Source organism: Podarcis tiliguerta, assembly GCF_965153285.1.
Source record: "Podarcis tiliguerta genome assembly, chromosome: 18".
In the NCBI taxonomy this organism is placed as follows: Eukaryota; Metazoa; Chordata; class Lepidosauria; order Squamata; family Lacertidae; genus Podarcis; species Podarcis tiliguerta.
The window spans coordinates 10935407-10959461 of NC_139551.1; the positions used below are offsets into that span (position 1 = coordinate 10935407).

At 47.5% G+C, this 24055-nt stretch overlaps 1 protein-coding gene across 2 annotated transcripts in view; it reads left to right on the forward strand.

Moving 5' to 3' along the window:
* GRIN3B (glutamate ionotropic receptor NMDA type subunit 3B) overlaps positions 1-24055 on the forward strand; it is a gene marked incomplete at its 5' end in the record, with an annotated part of 41435 nt that overhangs the window by 11797 nt on the left and 5583 nt on the right. For both annotated transcript variants that reach the window (XR_014506679.1, XM_083421419.1), the window contains 8 exons: positions 3492-4087; positions 5727-6009; positions 9358-10119; positions 10729-10874; positions 13088-13203; positions 19328-19479; positions 21316-21480; positions 22085-22152. Coding sequence is in view for 1 of the 2 variants with exons in the window: in XM_083421419.1 (XP_083277545.1) it covers positions 3492-4087; positions 5727-6009; positions 9358-10119; positions 10729-10874; positions 13088-13203; positions 19328-19479; positions 21316-21480; positions 22085-22152 (2288 nt within the window). The remainder of the gene's footprint in view (positions 1-3491; positions 4088-5726; positions 6010-9357; positions 10120-10728; positions 10875-13087; positions 13204-19327; positions 19480-21315; positions 21481-22084; positions 22153-24055) is intronic.

Genomic DNA, 24055 nt, shown 5'->3' on the forward strand with positions numbered 1-24055 from the left:
ACTCTGAGCAGCTTCCAGCAAAAGATTAAAAATACATTAAAACACCAGTCATTAAAAACTTCCCTAAACAGGGCTGCCTTCAGATGTCTTCTAAACGCCAGATAGTTGTTTATTTCTTTAAGGGCGCTCCACAGTGTTTTTTATTTGTTTGTTTTTGTTTTCCAATGCTTCAAATTTTTATTCTCGAAAGTGTCACCCGGAGAAGAAAAGTCTGAGAACTTGCTGGTGTGGATAATACTGAGCTAGATGAGGAAGATTCATAGAATCACAGAGCTGGAAGGGACCACAGGGGTCATCTAGTCCAACCCCCCTGAATGCAGGGATATTTTGCCCTACGTGAGCCTTGAACCCACAACCCTGAGTCTCTTGCTCTACCAACTGAGGAGAGGGCTACCTGTGGCTGCTGGACAGGATGGCTATGCTCTGCACCCCCCATGGAGGCAGCGATGCCTCTGAAGTTGGTCTTGTGTTCGAATCTTGCTTGCGGCCACTGTGAGAACAGGACGCTGGACTAGATGGGCTTGATCCAGAAGGGATCTTCAGACGTAAAGAGCCAGATGGTCTAGCAGCCTTTTGCCCACATGATTCTGCAAGGCACCCCTCCTTTCCCGATGAGAGGAGGGGGATTTCAAACATCCCACCCTCCTAAAAGTCCACCTCTCTTTTCCATCTCTGGCACAGGTGAGCTTAAACTCTGCTGACCTCTAGTGGCCGCCTGCCTCTTTGCTCTGCTTCCAGCTGGGGGCTCACCTATGTATTATTATTATTATTATTATTATTAGCCACTCATCTGAATGGCTTGTGCCAGCCACCAAAGAGGAATGGCAGCTGAAACTGATAGAACATGTAGAATTGGCAAGTTTGACGTGCAAAATTAGAGATAAGAAAGAGACCGGTTTTTAAAGGTGATAGGAAAATGTCCGCAGAATTCTTAAAAACTCAGTGTAAAATATGTTAAAATGCAAGTAGGGTTTGAGAGGGAACAGCAGTGGGGGTGAACTTTCCATTTTTCTTTTGTGGTAAGGGCAAGGTCTATAGCAGACATAGGCCAACTCGGCCCTCCAGATGTTTTGGGACTACAACTCCCATCATCCCTGACCACTGGTCCTGTTAGCTAGGGATGATGGGAGTTGTAGTCCCAAAAGCATCTCGAGGGCCGAGTTGGCCTATGCCTGGTCTATAGTAACTATAACATGCAGCATAAATTGAAATTCTGGGGGGACCCTGGAGGGAGGGAGAGGAAATCGCAGGTGGAATGATTGATTGCTAAACTTGAAATGATGTTGAATTGTTGAATTCTGCGTGTGTGTGTGTGTAATAAAAACCTATGAGACAGCTGTGGAATAGCCAGCTTCATATAAGCAACATGCTTAAGTCTAATTAATGCATGATGGAGTTAGTATTTATTCATTTATTAGATTTTTATACCACCCTTATCATAAGATCTCAGGGCGGTTCACGGAATAAAATACAGGACAAAAACAAGTAAATAATTGAAACAAAACAGCAACCCCCTCTTCCTGTAGACACATTAAAAAGGCTGTAGAATATTAATCAGCCTGTAGAATATTAATCAGGCTGTACAATTTTAATCACAATTAAAAAAAAAGTTTAATGTTCCATGCTGGGTTGCCAGAACAGAACTGAACAGGCTTAGGATCCAGTCTAAGTCTCTGGTCCAGGATGAACAAATTATGCCTGTATATATTTGACTGTCCTGGGATTGGGGATTTACAGCTGGCCAAACAGGAATCAGCCAGCTGAGCTGGAGATCCACTGAATCCTAAGCTAGATCCCTGCAGATCTTGCCATAGAATCGCCCCTTAAGTGGGAGGTGGGATTTTGGGTTCGTTTTTTATTATGCATTTTGCCTTTTTTATCTCGTAATTTTCTGTTGCAAACCACCCCGAGATCTATGGACGAAAGGCGGTATACAAATTTTATGCATAATAAATAATAATAATAAAACCAAATTCCTTACTGGTGCCGTGAAGCAAATACCAACCTCTCCTGCGACTGAGATCCCAGCAGCAGATTTTTATTTTTTTATTTTAAATAAACAATTCAACAACATTTCAAATCAGTCATTCCACCTGTGACTTCCCCTCCCTCCCTCCCTCCTTCCATGGTTCCCTCAAAAATTCAATTTATGCTGCAATGTCATAGTAACTCTAGACCTTCACCTAATCTCACTGTACAAACAAAAAGTCCACCCCCGCCGCTGTTCTCACTCAAATCCTATTTGCATTACAACATTTTTACACTGAGCTTTTCAGTATTCTGCAAACATTTTCCAACCTTCTTTAAAACCGGTCTCTTTCTGATCTCTAATTTTCCACGTCAAAACTTGCCAGTTCTACATATTCCGGCTGCCATTCTTCTTTGGCAGGTACCACCTCCTTGTGCCATTTTTGTACGCATAATATTTGTGTTGCAATGGTTGTGTAAAGAAATAACTCTCTTCTCCGTGGGCCCCCCCTTGTTTCTCTTTTTTATATAAATAAAAAAAAATTATTCCTTTTTTAACATATCATTTTCAACAGTAATTAAACATACATTTACACCTTATTCATTTATTTAACTTCCATCAATCCTGTCTGAAAATTTTCCAGTCTAATCTCTTAGTATGCATTTCTTATCTTCCCTATTACATTGGTACCTCGGGTTACATACGCTTCAGGTTACATACACTTCAGGTTACAGCCTCCACTAACCCAGAAATAATATCTCGGGTTAAGAACTTTGCTTCAGGATGAGAACAGAAATCGCATGGTGGCGGCGGGAGGCCCCATTAGCTAAAGTGGTGCTTCAGGTTAAGAACAGTTTCAGGTTAAGTACGGACCTCCGGAACGAATTGAGTACTTAACCCGAAGTACCACTGTACATTTCAAACTCATAACCAATATCTCTATCTTTGACTACTTGGTAACACTTTGTATATTTCTCCTTACAAAACTTCTTGTAGTCCTACTAGACTATTTGGTCAAAATGGTCAAAGGCCTGGAAACGATGCCTTATGAGGAACGGCTAAGGGAGCTGGGCATGTTTAGCCTGGAGAAGAGGAGGCTAAGGGGTGATATGATAGCCATGTTCAAATATATAAAAGGATGTCACCTAGAGAAGGGGGAAAGGTTGTTTTCTGCTGCTCCAGAGAAGCGGACACGGAGCAATGGATCCAAACTACAAGAAAGAAGATTCCACCTAAACATTAGGAAGAACTTCCTGACAGTAAGAGCTGTTCGACAGTGGAATTTGCTGCCAAGGAGTGTGGTGGAGTCTCCTTCTTTGGAGGTCTTTAAGCAGAGGCTTGACAACCAGATGTCAGGAGTGCTCTGATGGTGTTTCCTGCTTGGCAGGGGGTTGGACTCGATGGCCCTTGTGGTCTCTTCCAACTCTATGATTCTATGATTCTATGATTCTATTTTGCTGATTACAGTTGCTCTTCAAATAATTCAAACCCCCCCCCTTGTTTCTCGTCTTTTCCGGATCAGAACCCCTTCCACCTTCACATGGACCGGAGCAACGACTTTGAGACGCTCCTGGAGCTGCTGGCTAACATATTCCGCTCCAACAAATGGCGCGAGGTCACTTTGGTGCTGTGCCAGGCCTGGGACGTCCCTGCCTTTGTGGACCTGTGGAGCAGCTACGCCGAGCTGGAGAGGACGGCCGTGGTGGACCTGAGCTTCCTGGAGGAGAAAGAGGCCGCCCGCCTCCTGCGCCGCCACTTGGAGGAGTACCGAGAACTTCCTGGCCCCGCTTTGCTCTTTGGCTGCAATGCCCGCCACTCCCAGCTGGTCTTCCGGACGGCCAGGGACCTTGGGGTGCTCCAGGAATTCCACTGGGTGCTGGGGCAGCCCCAGAATGTAGACGAGCTTCGGACGGAAGGGCTGCCCCTGGGGCTCTTAGCCTACGGGGAGGTGGGCAGGCCATCCCTGGAGCAGTTTGTCCACGACGCAGTGGAGCTGGTGTCGAGGGCCATCTCCAGGGCCGTTTACGTCCGCCCGGACCTCGCCCTCATCCAGAACATGGTGAACTGCAACGATAAGCACACCGTCGCCTCCGAGTCCTCAGGGCGCTACCTCTCCCAGTGAGTAAGCCGGGGGTGCCAGAAATTTGTGGTGGCTAGGGGGAGGACAAAAAAGCATTTTAGAATACCTGTGGCCAGTGCGAGTTCCCGTTCTCAGCAGACTGAGAAGGGGCACTCATCCAGAGGTGCAACAGGCAGGTGATTGAGCTTCACCTCTGCATGGGTTGGGTGATGCCTGACATAGAGGCAAGCCCAAAACAGGGGCCTGTCAAGAGATGTGACAGGCCAAGAATGGGGATTCTTCCAGAGATGCAACAGGCAGCCTCTCCTGTGGGCAGGTGATTCCATTTCTTCTTTGCAGGAATGGAGGTGATCTGGTCTGGCAAGCCCTGACTCAGACAGAGTTGCGACGGGCAGCTGCCTGTGAGGACTGGCAGCTGTGCTGTATCCCTGCAGTGGGAGAGAATGACTGATCCAGTTATGCCCAGAATAGAGATGGAGTCATGGAGGCTGAGTGGCAGGCCCAGATCCGCAGGCTCCTTTGGGAACCTGGGTGCTCCTCATCAGGAGGGGCTTGCACTCACTGCCTGTTAACCCCGGAGACAGTTTTAAGGCTCTGCTACTACCACAAGTTAACATCCAACTATTGCATCACGGCCAAGCGGGAATGTCATGCTCCTGCTCCCCTTTCTCTCTCTTGTGGCAGGTAGTTCCACAAGTTTATATATACAACCAATGCAGCCTATTATTATTATTATTTAAATTTTATTAACATATAAAACACATACATATACATTTACACATTTACACAATACATGTACACAACATACTACCTTATATTCATAACATAAAACATACCTACGTTACTCTATATAATGCCTATCTATACTGTACATATCAACAAACCTACACACCTGCCCCACACGGACACCCACCAAGTGACCTGACTTCCAGCCATTCTTGTTACGCTACTTTATTTTTCCACTTAGCTTAAACACATTTCATTATTTCTTTAATCTCTTCTTCTATCTTAACTTTACTCTCCTTTCACTCTAGTCATTTTCTGGATTCACTCAGTATCTGTCAGAATTTCTACTTTTTCCACATAAATTTTGATGTATTCCTTAAAGATAGCCCACTCATTCACTTTTTGTACTCTTATCCTCCCTGTTAGTTCGGCAATATGGAAGTATTCCATCATTTTAGATAACCAGCCTGTTTTAGTTGGGATGCTGCTGCTTTTCCAATTTTTGGCAATCAATAACCTTGCCGCCGTAGTTGCATACATAAATATTGGTCGGACCATTCTTTTTATTTCCTCTGACATGATACCTAGGAGAAAAGATTCTGGGTTTTTTTCAAATGAAAATCTAAACATATTTTTCAATTTGTTATCAATATTTTCCCAGAATCCCACTATCTCTTTGCACTCCCACCACATATGTAGAAAGTTTCCTGCCCCATTGTTGCATCTCCAACAGACATCACTACAGTTTTTATACATTTTTGCCAGTATGACCGGGGTCAGGTACCATCTATATTGCAATGGGAATGGCTGTGGAAAAAAGATATCAAATTTACGGCATGTTATAATTTAAGAGAGAATGTAATTTAAGAGAGAACGCAGCGTATCTTACCAGGAACCCAGCCTCCTGCTTTCCTCTCTCTCTCCCTCCCTCCCTCTTTCTCTCGGTTCCAGGTTTTTAGCCAACACGTCCTTCCGCGGCCAGACGGGGGAGGTCTTCGTCCACAACACGTCCCGCGTCCACACAGATCGCCACTACAAAGTCTGGAGCCTCTTGAGGGACTCTGTGGGGCAGCCCACCTGGGTGACGGTGGGGACCTGGAAAGGGGGCGAGATGGAGGTGGAGGAGGGGACGTGGCCCCAGCACCTGCAGCGCAGGAACCAGGCAGAGGGCTTTTGCCGCATGAAACTGCGCGTCGTGACATTGGTGGAGCACCCTTTCGTCTTCACCAGGGAGGTTTGTACGAACCAGAAAGCGCCTGCATTTATTCAAAAGCTTTTCTTTTTTTTTAAAGGAATCTTGTTTACGTCAGGGGTAAGAGGTGTGGGTTAATGTGCATAACAGCCAGTCATTGTGCAACATTCCTCACAGCCTCTTGGACCTTATGCACAACAGCTGCGAAATGTACCAAAAGAAAAAAGCCAAGTCAAGAAAAAGCCAGTCAAGATACACATGCTCCCCAAGGCCTGCTGGTAATTGCCTACATTGACCAGGAAATGTGCAAAATCCCCTCTCCGTGGACAGGTTATGTGCACATTCTCTAGGAAGGCTGGTCAATGTGCAGAATGACTGGCTGTTAACGCACATTAACCGCTCACAGAGGAGGATGTTCATCCAAGTCAGACTCAGAGGAGCTCCACTTTCTTAAATTGGTCATGCCCTTTGATTTCAGTGGACCTACTCTGAGTATGACACAACCCACGAGGACAAGGAGACAGAGCCATCATTTTATTTTATTTTAAATTTAAAATTTTAAAAATACATTTTATTAATATTTTCCACACAACAGCAACAACATTAAAAATATCGAAAAATAACAATACACAAAACACAAAAACCAGCATACAAAAAAACAACAAATCTTATCTTACAAGTTACTAATATAAACACTAAAAATAAAAACAAACATTGACTTCCACCAATCCCACAGCACCTCCTTTACCTCTCATTGTGTCCTCCTGTTTTCCTTATCGTCTCTATCCCAGCATCTAGATATAAATCCCTCTTTCTTATCCTTTCACTTCACAAGGTTATTCCAGACTCAGCCAGATTTCTGTCCTTGAACCGTGGCTTTTAGGGTATTCATTTAGGCACTCCCATTCCTTTTTCACTTCACTGTTTGGTTTTTGTCTTATTATATCTGTCAATTTGGCTAATTCTAAATATTCTGAAGAAGGCAGGAGGGCCTGGCGTGCTCTGGTCCATGGAGTCACGAAGAGTCGGACACAACTAAAAGACTAAACAACAACAACAAAAATATTCTGAAAGCTTACATAACCATACTCCCCATCATTTTAAGCCAAGCTTTCTTGCTGAGCTAGGGCAGGGGTTTTCAACCCATGTTCTGTGGCACCCTGGGGTGCAGCGGGCATTAATGTCCTCTGCCCATCTTCCCTTCCCTCCCTCCTCTGACGCCCTCTTATATCTCTACCTCCCCAAGGCTTGCACAGCTGTTTCTTGCAGCAGCCCTGGCTACAAGCTCCGCAGGCGAATGGTGCCTCTGGGGCTGGCCAGGGGGTACTGGGTGCCAGGAGCTAAGGCAGCCTTGGAGTAAGCAAGCAAGTGGGTGAGGGAGCCCATTCAGCTAGTTGGGAATGGACAGACAAGTGGGCAGCTGGGCAGCCAGGCACTATTCTGGCCTTTCTTGCGCTTGCTGCGTGCCAGGCCTGCCTGGGAGCTGAGTGCCCAGTGCTCAGAAGCTTTTCCGCCGTGCAGGCTTGGCAGTGCCCACTGCTGCCACTGCTGCCTCCCAAGGTAATGTCAGGAGACCAGCCTACATTCGAGTAGGACCCTGGCAGAGACACATCTGGACACTTCCTCTTCATCCTGGAGAAGAGTGACTAGTGGGGTGCCACAGGGTTCTGTCTTGGGCCCGGTCTTATTCAACATCTTTATCAACGACTTGGATGATGGACTCAAGGGCATCCTGATCAAATTTGCAGATGACACCAAACTGGGAGGGGTGGCTAACACCCCAGAAGACAGGATCACACTTCAAAACGACCTTGACAGATTAGAGAACTGGGCCAAAACAAACAAGATGAATTTTAACAGGGAGAAATGTAAAGTATTGCACTTGGGCAAAAAAAATGAGAGGCACAAATACAAGATGGGTGACACCTGGCTTGAGAGCAGTACATGTGAAAAGGATCTAGGAGTCTTGGTTGACCACAAACTTAACATGAGCCAACAGTGTGACGCGGCAGCTAAAAAAGCCAATGCAATTCTGGGCTGCATCAATAGGAGTATAGCATCTAGATCAAGGGAAGTTATAGTGCCACTGTATTCTGCTCTGGTCAGACCTCACCTGGAGTACTGTGTCCAGTTCTGGGCACCACAGTTCAAGAAGGACACTGACAAACTAGAACGTGTACAGAGGAGGGCAACCAAAATGGTCAAAGGCCTGGAAACAATGCCTTATGAGGAGCTTCATAAGCTTTCTTCAGCCCAAACATCACAGCGACCGATGCCAACCGACACCGGCACACTCAGGGATCCGCAGAGTTTGCGCATCATGCATAACAGACCTCAGCAACTCAGCATTTTGACTAATCTACTTTATTTACATATAAACACACACGGAGCACTGCAACATGGCTCCCTCTCTCTCTAGCATCAGACAGCAAATAGACAAAGAACAAAGGACAATAGTCCCACTTCACGGAACACAGTAACACAAACATCCTGTCTCCGTCAAAACATATACCGTCAACAATCCCATGACTGCAATCATGGAGCAGGAATTCTAACAGGTAAGGTGCTGGCCTCATGTTCACCTTTGGCCAGTCTCTGTTGAGCCACTTAGGCTGGGAGCATCCTCTTCCCAGGCTGCCCAGAGGACTAACAAGGAGAGGGCAGAGGGGAGGAGGCTGAGGGAACACACAACAAGGGACGGTGTCCAAAAAAGGATGAGAGGCTGCCAGCTCTGCAGGCAAGGGGGGACATAACTGGGCTCCTGAGGCCCACAAGGGTCCTACAGGAAGAAAGTCGTTGGTCAAGGGAGCGGTAGACTCAAAAAGGTTGAAAACGTCTGTCCTAGGGATAAGGAACACCCTGCAGTGAGGAGTTCCACCAGTTAACGGCACAGGGTCGAAAGCGGAAGGAGTAACTGAGCTTAGTGAGCAGGGGGAGTCAATGGCAGAGAGAAGTATAGACTCAGAGGCAGAAGCGGAAGCAGGAGAGGAGGGAGGCGAGGAGGCAAAGATGGGGAAGGCAGAGACGGGTGTCTCCCCCTCCTGCTGCAAGAAGCTCCCCTCCCTATTGTCTCCCAGGACCAGGAGGGGCATGAAAAGTGCAGAGGGGAGGTTGGCTGCACACAGGAGCAGTCTCCAATTGCTTGGGGAAAACCCTAGAGAGGAGGGGATTTAAATGGCTATGGGTGGCTTTCAGTCTTGGCAACTGATCCATGGCAAGACCTAGTGGGGATGAACTGCTGTGCTCATCAGGCCTGACACTCCGTCAAGTCTGTGCAGATCGTGTTTTTGCTGCTAAAGAGTTAACTCCAACTTGCACAGTGTGATTTCTTGCTGGCTGGCTCCTGACATCTCGGAGAGAGAGAGAGAGACTAATTTGTGGTTTATGCAGGTGGATGAAGAAGGCAACTGTCCTGCTGGCCAGCTGTGTCTGGACCCCCGAACCAACGACTCGGCCGTGCTGGACACCCTCTTTGACGAGCTGAACTCCGAGAATGGCTCGGTCCCCGCCGAGTACCGGAAATGCTGCTACGGCTACTGCATTGACCTCCTGGAGAAGTTGGCCGAGGACCTGCCCTTTGACTTTGACCTCTACATTGTGGGGGACGGGAAGTACGGGGCCTGGAAGAACGGCCGCTGGACAGGGCTGGTGGGGGACCTCCTGAGCGGGACGGCCCACATGGCCGTGACGTCCTTCAGCATCAACTCAGCCCGCAGCCAAGTGATCGACTTCACCAGCCCCTTCTTCTCCACCAGCCTGGGCATCTTGGTGAGGATCCGGGACACAGCGTCTCCCATTGGGGCCTTCATGTGGCCGCTGCACTGGACGATGTGGGTGGGCATCTTTGTGGCTCTCCACTTGACCGCCCTGTTCCTCACCCTCTACGAGTGGAAGAGCCCCTACGGGATGACCCCCCACGGGCGAAACCGCATGAAGATCTTCTCCTACTCCTCAGCGCTCAACCTCTGCTACGCCATCCTCTTTGGGCGAACCGTCTCCAGCAAGACCCCCAAGTGTTGGACCGGGCGCTTCCTGATGAACCTCTGGGCCATCTTCTGCCTCTTGGTCCTCTCCAGCTACACCGCCAACCTGGCTGCCGTGATGGTGGGAGAGAAGACCTTCGAGGAGCTGTCTGGGATTCACGACCCCAAGGTCAGTGCAGGGTTTGGTAACCTCTGAGTGCCGCCATCTGCTGGCCTTACATGGCACTGCCTGCTGCACAGCTCCACCAAGTGGCCCTTGCACGGCACTGCCTGCTGCACAGCTCCACCTAGTGGCTCTTGCACGGCTCTGCCTGCTACACAGCTCCACCTAGTGGCCCTTGCACGGCACTGCCTCCTGCACAGCTCCACCTAGTGGCCCTTGCATGGCACTGCCAGCTGCACAGCTCCACCTAGTGGCCCTTGCATGGCACTGCCTGCTACACAGCTCCACCTAGTGGCCCTTGCACGGCACTGCCTCCTGCACAGCTCCACCTAGTGGCCCTTGCATGGCTCTGCCTGCTGCACAGCTCCACCTTGTGGTCCTTGCACTGCACAGCATCACCTGCACAGCGCCACCTTCTGGCTCTTGCCATTTATACAACTAATGCCGTAGTCCGGCTGTTGTTGCTCCCAGACCACAACCTCAGAGTTGGGAGGGACCCCAAGGGTCATCTAGCCCAACCCCGTGCAATGCAGGAATCTCAAATTAAGATTTTAAGTTTCCTTGCTTCTATTAAAAAGAACCCAACCATGTGGTCTCTGTTTTGCTTTTGGGCAGCTGCACCATCCCTCACAAGGATTCCGATTTGGGACTGTCTGGGAGAGCAGCGCGGAGGAATATATCAAGAAGAGTTTCCCAGACATGCACGAATACATGCGGCGGCTGAGTGTCCCCACGACCCCCGCAGGCATCAAAATGCTCAAGTGAGTTGGGGGTGGAGCGGGTGGGAAAACTCGGTTCAGTTTGCATTTGAAGGGAGACCGACCAAATCAACATTCCCCCCCCCCCCCCAAGAAATATGCAAGCCGAAACAAACCCATCTTTTGAAATTGTGCTGCCAGCACAGCCGGGAGAGGTACCGTTGGAAAGGTAAGATAGATACATGAGCATAGCCCCCTTCTGTAATCAAGTGCATAAATAAAAATACTTAACTAAAAGCAGAAATTGTAGAAAGGTTTTGACAGATTTTTCTGAGCACTTGGGGGCAAAAGAAAGTTATTTGAAACAACAGTTATGGAGACATTTCATTCCAAATCTGCTAGACAAAGCCAGATAAAGAATAATGAGTTGGGTGGTGCTTCCACCCATGACATACGGTAAATCCTGGCTACACCCATGGATAGATAGATAGGTGGGGTGTTAGGGGAGGGGTAGTAGTAATAATAATAACAAAGGGACGCGGTTGGCGCTGTGGTCTAAACCACTGAGCCCAGGGCTTGCCTATCAGAAGGTCGGCGGTTCGAATCCCCGCGATGGGATGAGCTCCTGTTGCTCGGTCCCTGCTCCTGCCAACCTAGCAGTTCGAAAGCACGTCAGAGTGCAAGTAGATAAATAGGTAGCACTCCGGCGGGAAGGTAAACGGCGTTTCCGTGCGCTGCTCTGGTTCGCCAGAAGCTGCTTAGTCCTGCTGGCCACACGACCCAGAAAAACTGTCTGCGGGCAAACGTCGGCTCCCTTGGCCAGTAAAGCGAGATGAGCGCTGCAACCCCAGAGTCGTCTGCGACTAGACTTAACTGTCAGGGGTCCTTTACCTTTTAATAATAATAATAGTAATAATAATAATAATAATTGGACGAGACCAAGTGTGGGTCCAGGAGTCTAGAAGGCAGGTGCCTTCACTGTGCTCCTTTCGGCGCCTGCTAAAAACCCTCCGGTTTAAAAAGGGGTTTCCGTACATGCTGTGGAGGGAAGGGAGGGGCAGATTGGGCTCATCCACCTGGGAAGGAGCCCATCTGGGAGAAGGAAAACTCTGACCCTAAACCTCCGCTGCTTTGCGGGATATCTTCAGAAGAACAGGCCCAGCAGTAAATCCAACACAAATGCAGAGTGGAGTCCCTAAGGCGGTTGAATGGTGCTTTGCACGCCTCCTTCCGGCAACTCCTGCAGCCAGTAGGTAACCAAACCTACCCCTGTGTCGCAAACAGAACGCCAGCATTGTCTAGGCAACACGATGACCGTATACATACGCAATGGACAACCTTTATAGAATTCCTTCAAACCATAACAAAATGAAATCTTTAGTCTCAAAGTCTCTGAAAATCTTTAAATGAATCGAGGTACCAGACTTTGTACGATGAAAGACAAGCTGTGAAGCTTTGTGTATTCAGCAAATATGATGTCCAACACTGAACAGTGATTCCGGATATTGACTACTGTTTCGCAGAATTCTTTGTCAGCGTGGTGGGAGGATATGGAATTGCTTCATAAACCCATCTTATTTCGAGTGAATGTATGTAAATGAAAATATCAAATGCTGTGGAACAGTGCTCATGTAATAATGTAGTCACTGCTCACGTCTTGCTCTGCTTTCCTTCGAACCCCATCAGCGAGGCCAAGAGGGGGGTCTTGCTGCCTGGGCAGCCCAGGACCCCCAGACACATTGGCCAGGTGTGTGCCCCAGGCAGGTCACTGCAGCAGTTTGACTTCACACCTGGAGGCACTGTCCATTGTCTCTCAAGACTGATGGAGGCCAACGATATAGACTACTGTTTGTGCATCTGCACTTTGCAATACCTTAGGCCTGAGCTATGCAACAACTCAGGTTTAGCAAAGGTCATGGCTTGCTGACCTGCCAAAGTTCTGCAGCAAAGGAATGGCTGCTTTGCTGAAGCTGGAGCAACAGAGGCTCAGTCCTGTTTGCCATCATTTGTTTGGTGCTTCGCTCAGTTCTCTAAGGAGCTGGAAACACAGACTTGTAAAGTCGGAAGGGACCCCAAGGGTCATCCAGTTCAACCCCCTGAAATGGAGGTCAGTTGATCTGCAACAGAACTGGGTTATATGGTTCAAGGGCAATCGAGACCGGGCAATTCATACCTCTTATAATTTATGGTGTCTGCGTGCAAAACCTTCAGTGTGTCAGGCTTAGCTCTGTCTATCTGTTTTAATTAACTCGGGGTTTGGGGTCTCTCCTCATCAGGACCAACCCTCCGAAGCTGAACGCCTTCATCATGGACAAGTCCCTGCTCGATTACGAGGTGTCCATCGACTCCGACTGCAAGCTCCTCACCGTCGGGAAACCCTTTGCGATCGAAGGTTTGGGGGGGGGGGAACGTCAAAGGACTTTATTTCATGGCTCCCCGAGCCCTGCTCATTTAGCGAGGAATCCTAGCGGAAGGGTTTTGAGATGGAGAGAGAGAGGAGGGGGGCGGGAGGGGGGCGATTGCAGTCCCAATCTTGCCGTAATGAAACTGGGTCACCTCAATCAATCTTTTAAGTGGGGCTGTTAAATATTAAAGTGCGGGAGATGAGAGATGCCTCTCCGGGGGTCAACTGTTTTCCTTGGGGGGGGGGAGGCGGGAAGACGCAGCGGCACAGTTGACTCCTTTAGAGACTGCAGACTTCACATTCTCACCCCCTCCCACAAGCTGTCCTTTAGGAGAAAGCCCCCCCCCCCCCTTGAGGGCCATGTGCTCTTCTGAGTGACCTATTGGGGAATGTGGTGTTAAGTTTGAAAAAAGGTCCATAAGAACATTAGGAGAGCCTGCAGGATCAGACCAGTGGTCTGTCTACTCCAGCATTATGGGAAACAGAGAAGCAAGACTGTGGAGATGCATAGAATCATAGAATGGGAGAGTTGGGAGGGGTCACCAGGGGTCATCTAGTCCAACCCCCTGCAATACAGGAGTCACAGCTACAGCATCCCCAAAAGGTGGTCATCCAACCTCTGCTTAAAACCTCCAGTGAAAGGGATCCCCTCAAGCTCTCCCATTCCGTGGTGTTGTGAGTTGAACTGAAGCTTAATAGGTTCCAGAGTAAAGGTACTGGTAAAGGTCCAGTCGTGGCCGACTCTGGGGTTGTGGCGCTCATCTCGCTTTATTGGCCGAGGGAGCCGGTGTGCAGCTTCTGGGTCATGTGGCCAGCATGACTAAGCCGCTTCTGGCGAACCAGAGCAGCGCACGGAAACACCGTTTACCTTCCCACCAGAGTGGTACCTATTTATCTACTTGCACATTGACGTGCTTTCAAATTGCTAGGTTGGCAGGAGCTGGAACAGAGCAACGGGGGCTCACCCCATCACGGGGATTCGAACCACCGACCTTCTGATCGGCAAGTCCTAGGCTCTGTGGTTTAACCCACAGCGCCACCCGTTTCCCTAGGTTCTAGAGTAGCCCCCATTAAATCAGTGGACTGAAGTGAGTCACCACCTTTTCATTTCAATAGGTTGCCTCTGAGTGGGACTCTCTACGTCTGCGAATTTCAAGGAGTCTTCTCTGAGTAGAACTCACAATCGGGTTTTTTGTGTTTGGGTGGAGTGTTTGTGTCTCGCACCTCTTTGTCCCTAGCATTTGGGGGTTCTACTGAGCCGTTCCCTGCAACTGAAGCTCCCTGCTCCTGCATGGAAATCTGTTTCATTTTTCATTTCTTACTTCCTCTCCACGCTGGAATATTCTGTTTCCCCAGCCCTCTGCCCCAGGAGCAGCCAGGGGTGTGCAGGGGGCGGCCTTACAAACTTTGCTGCAAATCCTCTTTGGGTTTATGGGGTGCGGAGGTGGGGGAGGGGTGGGGGTGGGGAGCACCCGATACCCCCTAACGCTTTCGCTCCTTCTTGACATCCCTAATTATTTCCAGGCTGCCCTCGCTGGAGCATCATCTGAAATGCTTTTTGATCTCTCCGTTTCTCATTAGCTCTTCGGCAAACTGGGGAGCCAAGCGGAATACAAATGAACCCATTATTTCTCTCTCTCTCGTGCCCCCCCACACTTCTTCCCACTCCCCAATAATTGATCCAGTCTCATCTGCCAAATTTATATTTTTTGAGGCGGGGGGTTTGCCAGGGGTGGGTGGGTAGGAGATTCTTTATTTCATTTTATAGCGTATATCAAACAGAGAGAACAGGTGAAAATTGAAAGATGAAAACGATAGAATGAGTGCAGTCGCAGAGGGGTTCAAATAACAAAATCTAAGCTGAGAATATAAATTTTATTAGATTATCTATTTGCAAGGCTCGTGATGTGGACTGCCGCGAAAATGATGCTTTATAAAGGAGTGCCAAATTGCATTAAAAGTGCCAGGGGGTTCCAGTCCTTGTCAAAATCTCAAATCATGCGTAATTTTCTCCATGTTCCAGAGTGAGTGTAAGATTTGAGTGGTGTTTTCCATTGAGCGGCCATGACTGCCAAGAGGAGACTGATTGTTTTGACGATATATCGCCAAAAATATTCTGTGACTTTTAATTTTGAACAGCAAACAATGGCTTATTTAGTAATGTTTAGTGTTTCTGCCAAGATTAAACTCCAGAAATCTTTTACCAGTTTGTACATTCCACCCTAAATGAGAGTTGACTGCCAGGGGGTATCCTTGACCCCAAGGTGAAGTGATTGACAGGTCAGAGAATCTCCCCCCTCCCTCTTTTTCTTCCCCAACTGTAGACTGTTTATAACATTAGTGTCTCATATTGAATATGAATGATCTGTAGAAAGAACTCTTATGAACTGAAAGCAGAGGCTCTGTATGTACTTTTGCGACCCAATAAAAACTTTTAATAAAAACATTTTTTAAAAAACACGAGAATGGGTTTGGAAAAAAAGGTTCTTATTAAAGATTTCCTTGGGTTACCTAAGTACATACAGTGTCTCTGCTTTCAGTTCATAGAGTTCTTTCTACGGATCAGTTACATTAAGGTGCAAAGTTGCATCAGCAACAATAGGAAGGCTGAATAGATTTGTCTTGTCGGTCCATATCGACTTATTTATCCATCCACCCACCCACTAGGATATGGTGAATAAAACTGCCAGTACCGTAACACCATTTATATCCATCTGTGGTCGGACTACACTTGTAGAATCATAGAATGGTAGAGTTGGAAGGGGACCCCCAGGGTCATCTAGTCCAACCCCCTGCAAATAATAATAATAATAATAATAATAATAATAATAATAATAAAATTATTTATACCCCACCCTTCCTGGTTCAGAAAACCAGACTCAGGGTGGCTAACAACAAATTTAAAACACTTAATTGATGCAACAAAAAAACAGCATAAAATACAGTATAAAACGTGAATAACAATAAATTGAGAATTAAAAAATCAGTTTAGGGGGGAAATCCATCCAATAAACATTAGATGATCACCAGGGCTAGCTGGCTAAATTAGTCCCATTTGGGCCAGCGAGAAGACTAGGAGATAATTAGTTGTGGGACCCCAGAGCGGGGAATCTTCATAAAAAGGGGAGCGGGAGGGAAGGAAAGGGAATAAAAGATCAGGCTAAGTTCAAATTGAAAGTCAGGTGGAATAGCTCTGTCTTATAGGGCCTGTGGAAGGAAGTTAAATCCTGCAGGGCTCTATTCTCACGGGAAAGAGCATTCCACCAGGTCGGAGCCATCACTGAGAAGGCCCTGGCCCTGGTGGAGGATAGTCTGACTTCCTTAGGGCCCGGGACCTCTAAACTATGATTATTCATGGACCTTAAGGTCCTCTGCGGGGCAGACCAGGAGAGGCCGTCCCGTAAATACAAGGGCCCTAAGCCACAAAGGTCAAAACCAACACCTTAAACCTGACCCTGTACTCCACCGGGAGCCAGTGCAGCTTGAAAAGCACTGGGTGAATATGCTCCCATGGCAGAGACCCTGTGAGGAGCCTTGCTGCAGCATTCTGCACCCGCTGGAGTTTCTGGTACAGCTTCAAGGGCAGCCCCGCGTAGAGCGAATTACAGTAGTCAAGCCTGGAGGTGACTGTCGCATGGATCACTGTGGGGCTGGTGGGGCTCTAACCTCCAACCTCCTGGTTAACAGCCAAATGCTTAGGTTCCTGTGTCCAGTTTTGGTCGCCTTGCCTCAAAAATGGGGATAGAATAAGTTCAGAAAAGGCCACCCGAATGATCAGATGGAACGGATCAAATGTGAGGAGAGGCCGGAGCATTTGGAGTTTTCCAGTTCAGGGAAAAGACGAGTGAGAGATGTCCTGAGGGAAGTTTGTAAAATGATGCGTGGCATGGAGAAAGTGGATGGGAGAAGTTTTTAATGTTTGATATTTTATTAAGTTTTTATATGTGCTGGAAGCCATCCAGAGTGGCTGGGGAAACTCAGCCAGATGGGCGGGATATAAAGAAGTTGTTGTTGTTGTTAGGCTTAGGGTTGTTGTTGTTATTATTATTATTATTATTATTATTATTACAGTGCTACCTCAGGTTAAATACGCTTCAGGTTACAGACTCCGCTAACCCAGAAATAGTGCTTCAGGTTAAGAACTTTGCTTCTGGATGAGAACAGAAATCGTGCTCCAGTGGCTCGGCAGCAGCAGGAGGCTCCATTAGCTAAAGTGGTACCTCAGGTTAAGAACAGTTTCAGGTTAAGAACAGACCTCCGGAACGAATTAAGTACTTAACCCGAGGCACCACTGTATTCCTTCCTCTCCTGACACACTACAGCTTGCATGAAGCTGAAGGCTGGGGTATTCAGGACGGATGAAAGAAATCAGTGGCGTAGAGTGGGGGGTGCAGGGGGGGCCGGCCGCACCGGGCGCAACATCTGGGGGTTAGGGTTAGGGGGTGCAAATCCACGGGTTAGGGGGCGCAAATTACTTGCCTTGCCCCGGGTGCTGACAACCCACGCTACGCCACTGAAAGAAATGACTTTTTTCACGCAGTTAAACTGTGGAACTCACTGCCTCAAGAAGCCGCCAACTTGGATGGCTTTAAAAGAGGACGAGACAAATTCACAGAGGATGTCTACTAGCCAGGATGGTTGGAGGTGGCAATGCATCTGAATGCTAGTTGCTGGAAACCACAGGAGGGGGGAATTACTCCTTTTTGCGGGGGGGGGGGGACTTGCCTTCAGGTTTCCCTTGGGGGTATCTGGTTGGCCACTGTGAAAAGAGGAGCCGGACTAGATGGGCCACTGGCCTTATTTGGCAGCCAGGCTTTGAAAATATTTTATTTTATTTTATTTTTTATTTATTAACTTTCTTATGTTACATCAGTAAAGAATATCATATTACAATACAATGCTTATTATCATATAATTTTCAACATGCATATCCTGTCGTACATTCCTTTTTTACAGTTGAATGTACTCTTACTACTGTATAGTTCTTTACATTTTGTCTAATACATTCCTATATCAATATGCACCCTTGGTCTTATTTCTCAACCCAGCCTCTCTCCAATGTCAATCGAATGCTAGCATAGATAGCAAACCTTTGCTGTATTTTTGAACATATATCTTATATCTATCCCACTTTCCCATAAATTTTTGTTTTGAGTTGCCTCTCAGGCTGTTTGTCAGCTGCGCCATTTCAGCAAATTCTTGTAGCTTGTTCTGCCAATCTGTTATTGTCAGGGCTTCTTCTTCCTTCCACCCCTTTGTCACCAAAGTGCGAGCTGCAGCCGTTGCATATTGAAGATATTTTAATGGTCAGACCTCACCTGGAGTACTGTGTCCAGTTCTGGGCACCACAGTTCAAGAAGGACACTGACAAACTGGAACGTGTCCAGAGGAGGGCAACCAAAATGGTCAAAGGCCTGGAAACGATGCCTTATGAGGAACGGCTAAGGGAGCTGGGCATGTTTAGCCTGGAGAAGAGGAGGTTAAAGGGTGATATGATAGCCATGTTCAAATATATAAAAGGATGTCACATAGAGGAGGGAGAAAGGTTGTTTTCTGCTGCTCCAGAGAAGCGGACATGGAGCAATGGATCCAAACTACAAGAAAGAAGATTCCACCTAAACATTAGGAAGAACTTCCTGACAGTAAGAGCTGTTCGACAGTGGAATTGGCTGCCAAGGAGTGTGGTGGAGTCTCCTTCTTTGGAGGTCTTTAAGCAGAGGCTTGACAACCATATATATGTCAGGAGTGCTCTGATGGTGTTTCCTGCTTGGCAGGGGGTTGGACTCGATGGCCCTTGTGGTCTCTTCCAACTCTACAATTCTATGATTCTATGATTCTAATGGAAGCTCCATGTCCAGAGGCAGTCTATCTGGATGCTTAGGTTCTAAGGGGGACTTGGCCACGGTGAGGATGCTGGACCAGAGAGGCCACTGGTCTGATCAGGCAGCCAGGCTCTCCTTGTTTTATGTTCTAATATCTGACTGATATTAGAACCAGAAGGCACTCTGCGCATGCTCGAAACCGAGATTGGTGTTCCTCCAGCAACACCCTTTATTTATTTCTCTTTTTTGCATCGACCCACCACAATATCTGTGTTTCTGCCACCTTCCAGGCTATGGGATCGGCCTTCCTCAAAACTCGCCCCTCACCTCCAACATCTCGGAGTTCATCAGCCGCTACAAATCGTCCGGCTTCATGGACCTCCTCCACGATAAATGGTACAAGATGGTCCCCTGCGGAAAGCGGGTCTTTGCTGTCACCGAGGTACGGGGGGGGGGCTGGGGAAAGGGTGGGTTGCGGAGCACACAATTAAAGGACGATTGTGCGTTGTTAAAGAAGTTGGGTGCCAGCCCCAACTCCCTGCAAGACTCCAGGGGGTTCCAGGCACTCGCCCGGGGTCTGTGGTCCCTTGGGTCTCCAGCTGTTTTTGGACTACAATTCCCATCACCCCCGACCACAGGTCCTGCTAGCTAGGGATGATGGGAGATGTAGTCCAAAAAAAGCTGGAGACCCAAGTTTGGGAAACCCTGGGTGAGAGTATCAGACTAGGACCTGGGTTCACAGAAGCCTTCCTACTAGGTATTTTAGGCCAAGATATACCGAAAGAAAAGAGGATTCTATTTATGTATGCCACTACAGCTGCGAGAATGCTGATTGCACAAATTTGGAAGAGAAATACCAACTAAAGTACAATGGGAAGAGAAGTTGATGAACTATGCAGAACTGGCAAAAATGACAGGCAGATTAAGAGAAAAAGGCAACAGCGACTTTGAAAAAGAATGGGAACCGTTTACATTATACTTGCAGAAACAAAGAAAGTCTATAGGCTGGACGGCAGGATTTAAATAAACATTCACATTGTTAATATTAGAAAATGTGTAGAAGATAGAGAAATAATATGGTGTACTCATTTTTTATGTTTTTAGGTTTGATGTTATTGTATAAATATGTTATTAGGAACTTTTTCTTTTAGGAGTCAGCAAAGTGGGTGAAAGGAGAAACAAACCAGAAGCGGAAGATGGGGGAAGCCTGGGGGGGGGGGAGGGAGGAACGCATAGCAAATGTTAAGAATTTGAGATGTGTGTAATGAATGAAAAAGAAAAATGAATATTTCCCCCCCCAAAGGACCTGGGTTCAAATCCCCACCTGGCAGTGAAGCTCGCAAGGGGGGGCCTTTTGGGGCCAGTCACCGCCATCGGCCTTGCCAGCCTCTCAGGGTTGTTGGGAGGATTAAATGAGGAGGGGATGAGCCACCTTGAGGAAAAGGGGGGCATAAATAGATAATGATAATAGATACAGTGAGGGGGGGAAGTATTTGATCCCCTGCTAAATTTGCCCGTTTGCCCTCTGACGAAGAAATGACCAGTCCATAATTTTAATGGTAGGTTTATTGTAGCTGCGAGAGACAGAATAACAACAGGAAAACCCCCAGAAACCCAGAAGACAAAAGTCAGAGATTGATGTGCATTATAATGAGTGAAATAAGCATTTGATCCCTTTGCAAAAGATGACTTGGTGGCAAATCCCTTGTTGGCAATTACAGAGGTCTGATGTTTCTTGTAGGTGGCCACCAGGTCTGCACACATCTCAGGAGGTATTTTGTCCCACTCCTCTTTGCAGATCCTTTCCAAGTCAGTAAGATTTCGAGGCTGATGTGTAGCTACTCGAACATTCAGCTCCCTCCACAGATTTTCTATGGGATTAAGGTCTGGAGACTGGCTAGGCCACTCCAGGACCTTAATGGGCTTCTTCTTGAGCCACTCCTTTGTTGCCTTGGCCTTTGTGTGTTTTGGGTCATTGTCATGCTGGAATACCCATCCTCGACCCATTTTCAATGCCCTGGCTGAGGGAAGGAGGTGCTCACCCAAGATTTGACGGTACATGGTCCCGTCCATCTTCCCTTCGATGCGGTGAAGGTGTCCTGTCCCCTTAGCAGAAAAACACCCCCAAAACATAATATGTCCCCCTCCATGTTTGATGGTGGGGATGGTGTTCTTGAGGTCGTAGGCAGCGCTCCTCCTCCTCCTCCAAATACGGCGAGTGCCTACTGTATGTGTGGGCTCTGAGTTGTGCTCATTCTGTCTCTCTCTCCTTGCCCAGACCCTGCAAATGGGCATCTACCACTTTTCGGGGCTCTTTGTCCTGCTTTGCATTGGTCTCTGTGGCTCTTTGCTGACTTCCCTCGGAGAGCACATCTTCTACCGCCTCATCTTGCCTCGCATCAAACGCAAAAAGAAGTTCAACTATTGGCTTCACACCAGCCAGGTAAGAGGTCGCCTGCCAAACTTGCCAAAGCCCACGCTGACCGTGCAGGGCGGCGATCCGCAGGTGGCGGCCTCCTCTTCTGTTCCCAACTCTCTTAAGCCTGGGATGGAGGGTGGCTGGTTCATCCACCCACCTCATTCCTCCCAGGTGCATCTGCAAAAAAAAGAATTCCTGCCTGCCAGAGACCAGCCAGCTCTTTGTGTCTCAAAAGAACCGGCTCCCAAGCTTGCGTTGTTGATAGGATTTGCAGCTTAAATTCAAATAAGGGAAGGCTACTTCGCAGGGGCGGCGTTGGTTTCAACCAGTGGGTTGGGATGGATGACCTCCTGGGATCCCATCCAACTCTATGGTTCTGTTGCATGCTGATTGGACCGCTTTCCTGCTTTCTGCTCACGTTGCAAAGCATTAAACTGTGAAAACCTGAGGATTCCCAAGGAAATCTTGTTTCTGAATATCAGTGAGAGTTGCATGCACTTCACATGCTCAGAGACACTGTGGTTGTTGTTGTTGTTGTTGTTGTTGTTGTTGTTTGCCAATTTAGATGTTATCTAGCCAATCTGAGGCCTCACCATTACTTTCTTAATTTGTTTTTAATATATGCCAGAAAATCCACCGGGCACTGAATATGGGTTTGGAGGAGCAGAGGAACAAAAAGCTGAATTTGGAGAAAAGGTAAATAAGGAAACATTCCTCACTCTGCCTCGCTGCTTGCTCTGAACTCTGTTGCTTTATCTCGGGGTAAATTTTGCAGCCGGAAAGAATTTGGCTTCCATCGTCCAGATTTAATCGGCTGCTAAGGAGGAGTTTATGCCATTGGGCTTTTCTTCCTATATACATAAAAGTGTAAGGCTGTTGTCGTGCTATCGTCTTTTAAAAATGATGCAGGACTTCTCAGGGGCACTAAGAAAGATGGAAGTGTAGTGATGGAGGAAGGGGGAGGCTGTTGTTGTAGGACAGGGATTTCCAACAAGTCCACAATCTACTGGTAGATCCCTGCAAGGTTTTGGTAGATCACTGTAGATTGTTGGCTCCCTTTCCTTAGCAGTGGTAAAATAGATTGCAGCCCCCTTGGCCCGTCCTCCATTGTAGCACAATCTGCCGAAGGGGAGTTTTTAATTCTGTGAGTAGATTGCAGTCTCTTGGGAGTTGGCCACCCCTGTTGTAGGAGAGGCAGCCACTCCACATCAGGATTTGACCAGGTGCCCAGTATAAACTAGCATATTCAATTCCATGCAAATTAGCATATGCAAATGTCATGCAAATTAGTACAGACAAACGTTATGCAACACAGCACAGGGAAACGTTGTGCAGCTTAGCATTGGCAAATGTCATGCAAATGTCCCCCAAATTAGTAAGGGCAAATGTGCAAACCAGCACAAGCATAAGTAAATTGGCATAGGCAAATCTTATGCAAATTTCCTTTGGGAGCCTGTGCACCAAGCTCTTTAACTACCCAGCAATGCCCCCACAATTGGACATGAAGCTTACTGGGTGACCTGGGGGGCAATTTCTGCTTCTCAGCCTTCCCTACCTCACAGGGTTGTTGTGCTTTTTTCGCTCTCTTTTTGTCCAAACTAAGACTTTGATCTAAATACAACAAAGAGAAAGGGGAGGGGGGGGGAGAGAGAGAGAGAGAGAGAGAGAGAACGAGAAAGGAGGTTAAAAGAGAGAGAAATAAATTTCAGAAAGGAAAGGACTTCCGATGCTTCATCTATTTGCTACAAATATAAACAATATTCACTCAACAAAGCTATTTTCTATAAGCAAACATGATATTCAGTCCTGGAATCCTAATGTCATTATTTCTTTTTCACGCAAAATCTTTCTGATCTTTAACAAATGTTAACAATGACTTTTCTCTGATTAAACATGTCCATTTGCCGTCTCAGCTCAGTCCATAAGTTTTAATAGCCATTCTTCCCTCGTTGGTCATGATTTGTCCTTCCACCATATTAGCACATGTAAAAGTCTCACGGCCATGAACAGAACAGTGGTACCTCGGGTTACAGACGCTTCAGGTTACAGACTCCGCTAACCCAGAAATAGTACCTCGGGTTAAGAACTTTGCTTCAGGATGAGAACAAAAATCGTGCGGCGGCAGTTGGGAGGCCCCATTAGCTAAAGTGGTGCTTCAGGTTAAGAACAGTTTCAGGTTAAGAACGGACCTCCGGAACGAATTAAGTTCTTAACCTGAGGTATCACTGTATCTTGTAACAAAGTTCCATAGTCCTTTTCCAACTGCATACCCATAAGTCCCAGCAGGAAGAGGTCTGGCTTCAGCCAAAAACCAATCTTCAAAATTCTCTTAATCTCAGAGTCTTGGGTTCAAACCCAAGTTGGGCACGTTTCCTGCATTGCAGGGGGTTGGTCTAGATGACCATTGTGGCCCCTGGTGGTTCCCTCCCTGCGAGAATGAGGTTGCAGGGAACCAGGCAGAGGGCCTTCTCGGTGCTGGCACCCGCCCTGTGGAATGCCCACCAGTCAGATATCAAGGAGATAAAGAACTATCTGACTTTTAGAAGACATCTGAAGGCAGCCCTGTATTGGGAAGTTTTTTAATGTTTCACATTTTATT